The following is a 12,443-nucleotide window of genomic DNA, read 5'->3' on the forward strand; positions in this document are numbered from 1 at the left end:
ATTTTCATGAAAAGGGTGACTGAAAACGATAGTCCATCATTTTATCACTGTATTGTGATTTATGGTATATATTTATTATTATTTTTACGCCTTACCATGGTATCGAGGTTTTTTCTCCAAAAAAGTGTTTTAATTTTTAATTTAATTTAATTTTGAATAAGCACAGAATAACACAGAATAACATTGAATAACACTGAGCCTTATCAGCATATAATGGTTCAAAGGGCACTGCATCAAATCGATCATTAATTATTCGAAGCCAAGGTTCTGCACTTTAAGAAACAAAAGTATAATAAATTTTACATAAATAAGCGTGCTTTTTATTAAAATCAAAATATTTGGTTCAGAATAGTGCATTTCATTTTCATATTAATTTCATAAAAAGATTAATTGTTAAAGATTTTCCTATTTCTGATTCACGCAAAAAAATATATTGGAAATATATTTTTGGTATAAACAGATTTAAAAGGATATTTTTTTATTTTATTTTGGAAGAGGTTGAATGTTTTGTCATAATATCTGCCAGTTCTAGGTTTTCATTCTAATAATACTACAAAATCGACAAAATTGGTTATTTCAATTGAATAAATATTCAATATTTATGTCGAAAATCTCTGTCATTGAACAAGTTTCAAAGGAATTATATTTACCCTAGGGGCTTATTCAGACATAAAAGTACACGAATTTGAAAGAACATCATATAATAAAAGCTTATTATGATGGGAGCTTTCTATCAAATCAGAAAAATATTTTCTCTACGCAACTTGGAAATCAAGCATGTGGAATGATCATTCAATTTAGGCAGATATTTTCGACAAATCTTAACTTACATGTTAGTCGCATTGTTCGTGCGTTTAGAGAGGAAATTCACTGAAAAGAGATAGATAAATATATTTGTTAAAGGATCATTCGAATCCCATTCTTCAACCCTCGATTATTCTTGCCGAAATACGTATGAGAGAAAATCCCAAAGATACTTATCTTTAAGAATATTCTTATCCCATTGAAGCCTTTTGTGTTTGATACCAACATTTTATATTTGTGATTTTGAATAAAAATCTGAACCGGTAGAATACTGATATATTATAAATTCGTTTATTCGAGAAGTTTAAAAGTTTCAAAAAGTATCTGTTGTTCATTGTAAATCAGGGTTTTCTCAGTAAACATTAATCACTTTTCTAGAAAAATATAGAATCATGAAAAATATTTTATCCGAAATGTTTCTTAAAAAATAAGAACGTACATATTCTTCTCATCCCCATTCACACTTATTGGTGCATAGGGCACTGAATTATATCAAAGTCTTGTCATCTTGATCCTTAAATACATGAAGGTTTTTATTTTAGATTTCATAGTATTTTTCTTAAAAAATAAAATTAGAATAAGATTTTCCTAAAAAATTATATAAAATCAAAGTTTTTAACCCCTGCCTTGTTGTAAATATAATATATAATTTTATCTAGCCTACCACCAGTCTGATGATATCGGTTACGACAAAACCTGGTCACTGGTCAAATAAAATTGAAATGGAAAAACTAAACAGTTGTTATTTTACTAAATAATATGCCAGTACAACACTAAAACATGTCTGAGTTAATTTAATTTTTAAAATATTATTTATGTCAACTGTTTATGTAAACTCTTAAAGGTTATTTATCTACAAATAATACTGCACATTTACATATTTTCTAAGTATCATCATTGTGATTTCAGCAAAACGTATTTTAAAAAGCTTGAAATGAAAATTACGATTCCTCTTTCATCGATTGTCTTCATGGCAGTCTGTGGTCTGATAAATGCCGAAACTGAAAATGTTCAGCGGAGCACTTCTCAGCCCGCTCCAATTTCAGACCACATCAACAGTTTCATGGCAGATTTGTGGCTTGACGGGGCTGAAGTGGTTCGAGTTCTATGGAAAGATTGCTCAAAAAAGGTATATAATATTTATTAAAAATAAAACGTTTGTTTGTTTAAAATATTAAATCTCCTATAGTCATTTGCCAATTTCTTGGAAATTTTAACATCGTTGCATTTTAATTTACGCTTTTTTTATAACCCTATATAAACAAAAACATGTGTGACACAGAAATACAAACTATTTTTTAATAAGGGCTTTATTGAAGACGATAACAGAGTCCTCTGTTAAAAGTAATAAAACTACACCTTAGAATTTTTAATGTTTTCGATTGCATTGTTGTTGCTCAAAAAAGGTATATCATAAGGACGTTACTTAAATTAATCTTAAAATAATCTTACCTTACCTTAAAATAAACAGTAAACTCCCTACGTAAGATAAGTTCCGCTTTATCGGAGGAAATTTTATAGGGTGTTAATGTTTTTTCTATTATATTTTAATTTTGAATTACTCATTTCCTATGAAGACACGGTATCTATCTCAACGTTGTTGACAGTACTTAAATTTAAAGAAAATATCTTTAAAAGCGTAGGTACTCACTCGATTCTCAACAGTTCGATCGATTTTCGAACTCGAATCGATCGAATCGATTTGTCCTCATCATTGCTTTTTTTAACATCAAGTATTTTTCGAATCATTCCTTTTTTTTAACGCATTTTACAATATACAAATACAAAAAAATATAAAATATTAAAACAACATAAAAACATCCCACAAAGGCCATGCCTTTGGGTGAGTTTACATTTTATTTAAGGTTATAATAAAAGGGCATTGGCAAGAATACAATAGATATCAGAAATAAAATTAGATGAAAAGTGCTAATATAAACTACAAATATATGATTTTAACAAAAAACAAAAAAACATTAAGATGATTCCAAATCAAAAAGCTGAAAACAAAATCTTTTCAATTTTTCTTGTGTACAGTTTTCTTTTGTAAATGGCAATGTATCTTCTTCTCCTTCTTTCTTATTCTTCATGAGCCCTCTGTCCTCCACTACTGGATATAGGCCTCTACCATATCTTTCCGTTTCTTTCGATCAGTTACTGCTTGCAGCCAGTTTCTACCACCCACACCGACTATGTCATCAGACCATCTCTTTTGGGGTCTTCCGACGCCTCTTTTGTTCTCCGAAGGTCTCTCTTAATCTTAAAATTTTAGGGTTTATCTTGTGGGGTCCTGTCTTGCAATATGTCCTGCCCATTGCCATTTGAGTGATATTAGTGAGCGGTCAGTAACGCTAACCAGTGACATATATAATATTTAAGTATATTTAATATAAATTAAAAATTATAGTAACTTAAGAATGAGTAAATCCACTCGCGAGTAGGCTATGAAACATTTGAATCCTAAGTAGGGTCACAATAAGCGGTGTTGCATAAGCCGTAGCTAGATTTTTGAGTCACTTGGACGTTAGGTAATTAAAAAAGGGCCATTAAGTACTCTTCAATCTGCAAAGATCTTTCTAGTAAAGTTAAGTGCATCTACGGAGTTATTATTTTGAACAAATGTAACTTTAGACCCCGGTTTATTAGGAGTAAAAAGCAGTGATAATTTGTATTAATATATAATTTTTCTGGGTAATTAGTAAACTTGTTGGCAGGGATTTTCTACAGAACCATATCAAGACCAGTTTCTAGTTCCTCACAATCTTTGATTATTATCTTCTGCGAAACGTGACTTATCGGCGTTTTATCATCTTCCCACAGCGATATCAGATACATTCAGGATTTATGTCATATTATCTTACTCTTATATGTTACACTTCCATTCATCCTTTTTCACGAAGAGTAACGGTCGTGAACCTTTAAAACTAGGTGTAATGTCAAAGAACGCTCAATTATTGCTTCAGATGTATTATTTATTTGCAAAAATTCAAAAATATGAAAAGGTTTAAAGAAATGGTGGTATTTACTTATACATAGTGTAAATTTAAATAAAAATGTATGGTACATGATTTCGTATATTTGGGAAGTATGTTTTATAGGGATGGAAAGATTGATAATGATAAAGAAAGGAGAGTGAATGCTGGAAACAGAATAAATGGTGCAGTAAAACCGGTAATAGCAAATAAAAACCTATTACAGAAATAAACTGGCAGTACAAAACGGAGTTCTTGTTCCAACTCTAATATATGGAAGTGAACCATGAAGTTGGTAAAAAAATTATTTAACAACGAAAGTAGACTAAATGCAGTCAAAATGCAATCCCTCAGATGAATTTTACCAAACTCTTAATGTGTGAAGTATGGTACAGAGATATTTAAAAAAAAGTGATTTAAAAAAATAGCTCAGACTGTCTGACACTTAACTCAAATATAAATGAAAAAATCCTGTTTCAGATATATGCTATAAAATACGTGATATGTCTAGAATTCGATAGATTTAATTAAAAATTAAAATGGAAGCAAGAACAGTTTTAAATCTAATCCTGAAAATACGCATATTAAAAAAGGAATTTCAGAGAGAAAGATTTCAGGGATTTCATGTTTATAGTACGAGCAAAAATGGCAGCGACAGCGAACTCTAACGCAATATCAAAGGGGGCATTTTTGCATTTGCTTTCTTTTAACGTTACATATGTATTACCAATAAGAAGAAATCTTACCCCATATACACATCCATAGAAGCATTAGTGTTTGATATTACATGTTCGCTACCGCTGCCACTCTGCTCCCAGTGTAAACACAGTCAATGAAAGGATTTTTTAGTCTGATTTGCCACTGCTTATTAGAGACTTCGAAACATGAAATTTAATGAAGAATGTTTGTTTTCAATGCTCGATTTTTATTTTTCTAACCCTTATCCGCACCCAATGGTGCATAGGGCACTGCATCATATAAACGCAGTGTTATCTTAATCCCTAACCCATGAAGGCAAGGTGATCAGCCCTCCGCTTCAGGTACCAGGCCAGGGTAATATTGAATAAATATTATACTGAAAAAATCACTTATATTTATTTGACCCCCCCTGGGAATCGAACCTGGGACCTCCTGTACGGTAGCTCAGCATGCGGACTATTACAAAATACAAAGAATGTTCAATTCAGTTTATATGAAATACATAAACGCTATTCGTTTAAAACATGGAGTTTTGCCAATAAGTCTAGAATTTTTTAAAAACTGTTCGTACATTTTTGATACTGTTTTTTTATTATTCCTGAAAACACATAGATTGTTTATTTGTAAACTAACTAGCTACCTAATCACTACCCCACTTCACCGCAGGGGTGGGCAGAGAGAATACAGCGCCACACCAATCTGTCTTTGCCAACAATTTTCGCCGCTTCCACATTCACGCATCTCCTTATACACACCCGTCAATTATTCCGAATCCTGACCTGATCACATTAAAATAATTGAAATAATTGGTAATGCTAAGATTTTCTCGGTTTTCCTCTATTAAGTTAACTTGTCTGTATAGATAATGCAGAGTGACTTGGGCGCCAGTGTGAAGAACGAATTCATTCCTACGATGATGAAGTGTGTGAAGAAGAAAACATTGGTGGCCCTGGACCGGACCCTTAGCTCTGACGTCATCCCTCTGGTTCAAGGTTTCCAACTTGTGAGATATGAAAAGGTCAACAAGCAAGGGCAGCCAATCTCTCCAGAATCACAACAAAGGAATTTGTAAGAAACATTGAGAATAACATTTGTACAATATAAGTTTAGTAATTTTTCTTCCTTTAAATACTATAATACCAATCTAGGACGTTTTGGCGCAAGACCGTTTTGGCGCTAGACTGTTTTGGTGCATGAATATTTTGGCGCAGAGACCGGGTTTTGCAGGTATCGACATCATTAGACTGATCTAGTCATGTGCGTTTTTTTTGCCACTGTAAAATAAAATGAAGTATATATTTTTTAAAATTATAATACATTTTAATATTTTTTGGAAAATGCATAGTACCACAAGGGTACTTTAATTTACCTTAAATATAAATGATAATTTAATTAGGTATCTTGACGTCATTTTAAATCATACGCTTCTTTTGAGGCATTTCCATAAATGTTATAGACATATAAACGTCATAAAAACCTTACACAAATCATATAAATATAATGTAAGTATAAAATTAGAATGTACTATCTCAATGGCTATTGTTTTAAGTGGATGGTTATAAAAGGTTTCAGGTTTAGTTGTAATCTACAATTACATTTTTTCTTTTTAGAAATATGACTCAAACGAAGATAACTGATGATAACATTGAGAAGGGAGACTGGAGATACTTAGTTTTGGAGAGAATGGCTAGAGTATTCAATACACACGTACTCAAAGTCGATCTTCTTCATTCTGATGAGAAGCAAGAAATAGGTATACTTATTGCAGCCTTGCATTACTTGTGAAATATTGTGAAATCTGGAGATGTAAATGATTTAAAAATATTCACAGCATTTTTGGGTGGGTTCAAATCCTTGCTGACAAATCTTGGTCTATCCACTTAGTGGATGAATCCAGATTTGCGAACTAGGTTTTGAAATACCAAAATATTCTGGTCAAATTATAAGTTGCATAAAAATTGAAAATCATGTTTCCAGGCGTCTTCCAGTATGAATAAAAGGTAATGCTTAAGCTCTCAACTAAGTAAATTAAGCTCCAGTGAATTCCACATAAATCGTCATGAGATTTATGATGATTTTAGTCTGTTCCACAGACTTTCAAGCATTTTTTACTTCGTTATATCTCAACTGTATTTATTATCTCAATTGTATTTTCAGAAGGCTTCTCCCATGAGGAAAGATATGTAATGGAATATTTCACCGGTTCGTCTATGAGTCTAGAATGAAAAGTTTGGCATAAGGGAGGAAACTTTTCCGAGATTTTCTTTGCTCTTTCTTCGAACAGTTGTGGCGTCAAAACTCTATTTTTTCATATCAGAGTCACAATAAAATGGGTCAATAAATACTAGAAACCGATGAATTACAATGTCAACTTTCGCAAATATTGAGTGATTTGAAATATTCTCTTTTGATTACAGAATATCTTAAACATTGATCATTGATCATTAATCATTGATTTTTTGTAACTATCGATCAAATGTAGCTTTACCAAATGCATATCTTCCTCAAAAATCATTTCAAAAAAAGATTTCAAACATACCTTATGTCTCATCTTTCAATGTGTTATTCAAATATAAAGAAGTTTTTACTTAAAAATAGACATATTTCTGTTAAAAATTATTGTTTGAGAAAGTTATCGCTACAGAAAAAAACGAGTCCTCTACCTTCTAGAAATACTTTATAAAAGAACCCTCAGATTCGTGACAAAAGAAATGACGATAGATAGAAATGTATTTTCAAACTTTCCCTTAGTTTTGAAGTTTTTCTTTATCCCATTGTTGAGAATATGTGAAAAGTTATTACGTATCTAGTTAAAAAGATATACACTATTGGTTATGTACTTTCTTAACACTTACTAACAATGTTTAGTAGCGTAACTTTTAATTAACTGTCTCAACTTCTTGAGAAAGTTTTTATTTCCACACACTGTTTTTATCCTTTTTTACGTCCAACGAATCGATAGAAAACAGGATTAATTAAAATATATGGCGCATTTTTTTAAAAATATTTACGATTCAGAAAAATAAATTAATAACTGGTCAAACTCTTGTACATTCTTTATCACAAAAAATAGCATATAATTTGATACATTTATGAATTTATAGAAAACCCTAAGTTTTTAGTTATGCAATATTAAAAAAAAAATAAAATAAGTAATTTAATATTCTAAAAGAAAGAACTGCTCTTGTTGAGTGATGAAGTTCTTTATCTAAAAAGTATTTTTGCACGTAGTTATACAGGCGTTGTTACTGCAAAATAAAAAGAAACAATTATTTTTAATTGGTTTGGGCGTTTCGATGTACATTTCTGTCCCAACCGCACATAAGCCTTTAAATTGAAAAAAAGGCTTTGATTGTTATTCCTTTAAAACAACGAAAACATTATTTGACAAACATACATATTTCAATTGAATTTTACAAGTTAAATACCATTATTTATTCAAATCTATTGTATGTGTCTATGTATTCAGCGTGATTATCAAACGGTGTTATGTATCGAAACACTAATAACGATTAATTGTAATAAATATAGGTATTTACTAAGTAAACTTTAAATAATAGATGCGTAGATATAGCTGATTCAAAAAATGGAAAAACATTTATCATTAAAACCAGTGGTCATGAACAAAAAGCCCGTAGACTGAATCCGGCAAGGCAAAGACTTTTATCCAGCAGTTGAAAAAATCTTGATATTTGCGTATAAATAATTTATACAATATATCATCCTTATACAGGATAAAATGACCAAGTGTATTTTTTTTACAAAAATGGGTTTTTTGATTATTCGACGTCTTACTACCTTAATGTTGACCTGGAAAAAATTCCATGGCTATTTTAAACTTTAAAGTACATATAACATATTGACTTGTTAAAATGACTAACTACTTTACAACATTTTGAGTGTGTCCAAATACTTGTTGACAAAATCTGGATTATCTCCAATTGCAGGAGTTATTTTCATATCATTTTTTGACATCTCATCAAAGATGAAGAAGAATTAAAGAATTGGTGAATGTTACACGTGTTTTAAGTGATCACTTAAACCAGCCTATGACGGTCGTAAGCCCCGTAAATACCCAGACTTCTATATTCTTCTTCATCTTTGATGAGATGTCAAAAAATGATACTAACTACTTTAATGACAAATGTGTAAAAACGGTTAAATAACCCCCCTGAACATTTTACGTTTTGTTAGTTGGTCACTTTCTCCTGTGCGACTACGATTTATAAATTTCATAGAAGTTTACTACACGGGCACCATTGTGAATTCACGGCAGCTGTATCAGATTTAAAAAAAAATGATATCCATGAATCAGAATTTGATAACGTAGTTGATCTAAAGCAAAAACATGGGTATTCAGAATAAGATCTTATTTTTCATCCGACTCTTATAAAATATAAAATATCGATCCGACCCTTTTCTAAAAAAAATATTGATTACTGATTTTTTCTAAAAAAATCATTGATTACTGATTTAGTGGATCTCTTAAAAAATAAAGAAATTCAGTTATTAATCTACCTTACTTTGTAATTAAGTACTCGGTTTTAACAAGTCATAATACTTAACTGATATTTTTACAGCTGAGTTCCGTCACCGGAGACGTCATCAGATGGTACAGATGATGATGTTTGGCATTATGTCGATGGGAATGATTCTGGTTCCAATGGGGTTCCAGTTCCTAGCAGTTCTCGGAGGAAAAGCTCTTCTCCTCGCAAAGCTCGCATTAATACTATCTTCTATCCAAGGACTGAAGAAGGTAGGATTTATTTAGGTATCGTCATATTTCATTCAAATAAATTATGTTTATATGATTTTCACCCTCTAATTTTTAATATTAATTTTTGTTTTATTGCTAATAACTATCTTCTTTATCAGTCATCTCTCCACTGCTAGGTGTAGGCCTTTTCTATTTTTCTAGACTTCTCTTGATTGGGCCTTTTTTAATGCACTTACTATGGGGACAGTGTAATTGGCCTATATTTTCTAAGGACGGGTTATTAATTTTTTCATATCCCATGGTCTCCATTGCAGAATTCTAGATGTCCATTTGTCCATTCTCTGTTCGCAATATGACTTGCCCATTGCAATTTTAGTCTGGCAATACGATCTACATTATCAATAACTTTTGTTCGGCGTCTAGTTTCCTCGTTTTTTTTTAATTTCTCAGACTTATGCCTAGCATTTATCTCTCCGAAGATAGCTGTGTAAATTTTAATTTATGTATGGTCCTCGTGGTTACAGTAATAGTTTTCAGATACAGAGAGGATACATGTTTCAAATACTTTTCTTTTTAAGTTCATGGGAATATCCCCATTCTAAAGGACATGAATGAGTTTTTTACCATAGCATAATAACTTAACAAATTTTGGGCACTTTTTCAAAAAATTTAAAAATTGCTCATATTTTTTTAATTGCAGGTTGAACCTTCATTCAATTTAATTACATGAGAAAAATTTTTTTTTCAATTTTGCCCATATTTTCACAGGTCCGTGCCCTTGTAATAATAAAGATGAACAGATATTTTGTTCTAGATCGCTACTAGTCCGGTGAATTACGGCTTGTACCATTCATTTCCGCCCACATCTTTTGACACGACATTCGAGAAACGCGGCTACGATCGCCCACTCCAACCGCCTGTAACTTTCAAATTAGAGGAATGGGTTCCACCTTTTGAAGAAAAACCAAGCAGCGACTTTATAAAATACCGGTTTGATGGCAACTCGAAGTCCTGGGTATCTGACAGTGGTAAGCAGATGAAGAGGTCTGTCTACAACGTCGCCAACCCTCAGAGTGTGTACCCCGTATACAGCGTGTCGCCGAGTGATGCATATCCTCAGCCCCAGCTATATCCGGGACTTATGCCAACCCTGTCAGCGCCGGGGGATCATTTTGGGGGTGTTCCTCCCCAACAAGAGGTTCTAACGGAATACACGATAGATTTGCCGGTCAATAAAGTGCAACTTAAAAGCTCGTCACCTTTTATCAATCCGTAATATGTCGTTAGTTTTTAGATACTGATAATGTTTATTTATTATTAAGCTTTATATTTATAAGAAAAGAAAAAGTGAAGGTTACGTAAGTATTAACATGAAATTTAAAAAAAAATATTTAAATAAATCAAACACTGATTTTTAGGGTCTACTAGGTTGCATTTTATGTTTATTTTATAAAACACATAAAAATAAGTTTCATGACAATTATTTTGCCTCGTAAGGCCATTATCAGGCTACGGTGTTTATTTTAATTCATCAATTTATTAATTCTGATTTTCTCAAAATTAATACGGCTTTCACAAAAACATATTTTTATATTATTGTTTCGGCATTTATTTTGTGGTACGACATGATGAAATTGTAAATGAAAAGAAATCAAAAACTAGCCGTTAAAATAAATATAACTGAAATGGTAAAAAAATATAGATATTAATAAATTAACAATATTATTAAACAATATATGGTTTAATACAAAACATAAATAAATTCAAACAGAATTTCCTAAGTGGTCAATTGCCTTTTACCATAACACGAAAATGGAAAATTAAAAAAAAATACTCTCGGTTTTCTTAAAATTGTGTAAGAGTTTGTTAGTTTTTTTTTTTAATATCATATCTGACTCAAACATTTATTTATTTATTAAATGTATGATTTTGTATAATATGTTGATTTATTTGATTTGAAATAAACACTTATTTATTTTTAGGGCATCCATAGTTATAATAAAAACCATGTCTTGTTGTCACTATTTATGAATATTTATAAATATTTACATTGAAAATAGTTTAATATGATTTATATAAGAAAACTTGAAAATTTGTAATATTGGAAATGAATAAAATCCGTGAATATAATTCATCATTTTGTTTATCCCTTGAGAGTCTACTCAGTATTCAGATTTGCCTACATATTTGATGATGCTCAAACTTTATTCCACATCCTACATGTGGAAGTATGAAAGTTTTCCCTCAGATTCTAACTACGAGTATGTAAACACGATGTGGATGAAGATGAAATGGTTTGAGGAGCTGATTTGGCAAAGCGAACGAAAGTTTTTAACGAAATCGGTTCGATCATTATTTATTTTTATAAATATGTATTTTGCATGAGAAAAAAATAACCTTTCTCAGTAAGTAACTAAATATGACGCAGCTTATCTGCTGGGTAGGCAGAGATGGTAGACTACTAAGTATTCTGATTAAGCTCTGTGGCACCTCTTCAACATTCTATGTGTGTGTATATATGTATGTATAAATATACATATTTACATTGATATATTTTAAGTCTCTGTTAAATAAAAGGTTTATTTAAATAAACCATAGATACTCCCACAAACTCGCACATGAAGAGACGTATGAATTATATCATATATATATATATATATATATATATATATATATATATATATATATATATATATATATATATATATATATATATATATATATATATATATATATATATATATATATATATATATATATATATATATATATATATATATATATATATATATATATATATATATATATATATATATATATATATATATATATATATATATATATATATATATATATATATATATATATATATATATATATATATATATATATATATATATATGAGTTACAAAAACTCATGTAGTGTGGTTGTCAATCATAAGTAGAATCGTAAATGTTGCACGTGATCACTTAAGCCAGCCTGCAACAGGTCGTAAGCCCTGTAAACACCCAGAAATCTTTATTCTTCTTCATCATGTTGAGATGTCACAATGAAAATATAACTCCTAATTGGAGAAACCCAGGGTTGGGTAAGGATTAGGCGTAGTGGGCACTGGACGTGTGTCTTTATGGAAAGCGAGTAATCCAAGGTAAGCACTGCTTTCTGCCTATATAGAATGCACGCCTCTGGACACATCAAAAATGTTGTAAATGAATATACGTTTGTGTATGTACGTGGTATTTTATTATGC

At 30.7% G+C, this 12,443-nt stretch overlaps 1 protein-coding gene across 1 annotated transcript; it reads left to right on the plus strand.

The window, feature by feature from the left end:
- Positions 1 to 1,774: 1,774 nt before the first annotated feature.
- On the plus strand, positions 1,775 to 10,468 carry LOC148307955 (uncharacterized). Its single transcript, XM_088262541.1, has 5 exons — positions 1,775 to 1,933; positions 5,338 to 5,525; positions 6,095 to 6,228; positions 9,056 to 9,231; positions 10,007 to 10,468. Exons 1-5 carry the CDS (start codon positions 1,775 to 1,777, stop codon positions 10,466 to 10,468), a joined length of 1,119 nt encoding a protein of 372 aa, XP_088118667.1.
- Positions 10,469 to 12,443: the final 1,975 nt, after the last annotated feature.

This window comes from Brachycentrus maculatus, unplaced genomic scaffold (assembly GCF_059751285.1).
Source record: "Brachycentrus maculatus isolate JH-2025_06_01 unplaced genomic scaffold, ASM5975128v1 h1tg000183l, whole genome shotgun sequence".
Classification (NCBI taxonomy): domain Eukaryota; kingdom Metazoa; phylum Arthropoda; class Insecta; order Trichoptera; family Brachycentridae; genus Brachycentrus; species Brachycentrus maculatus.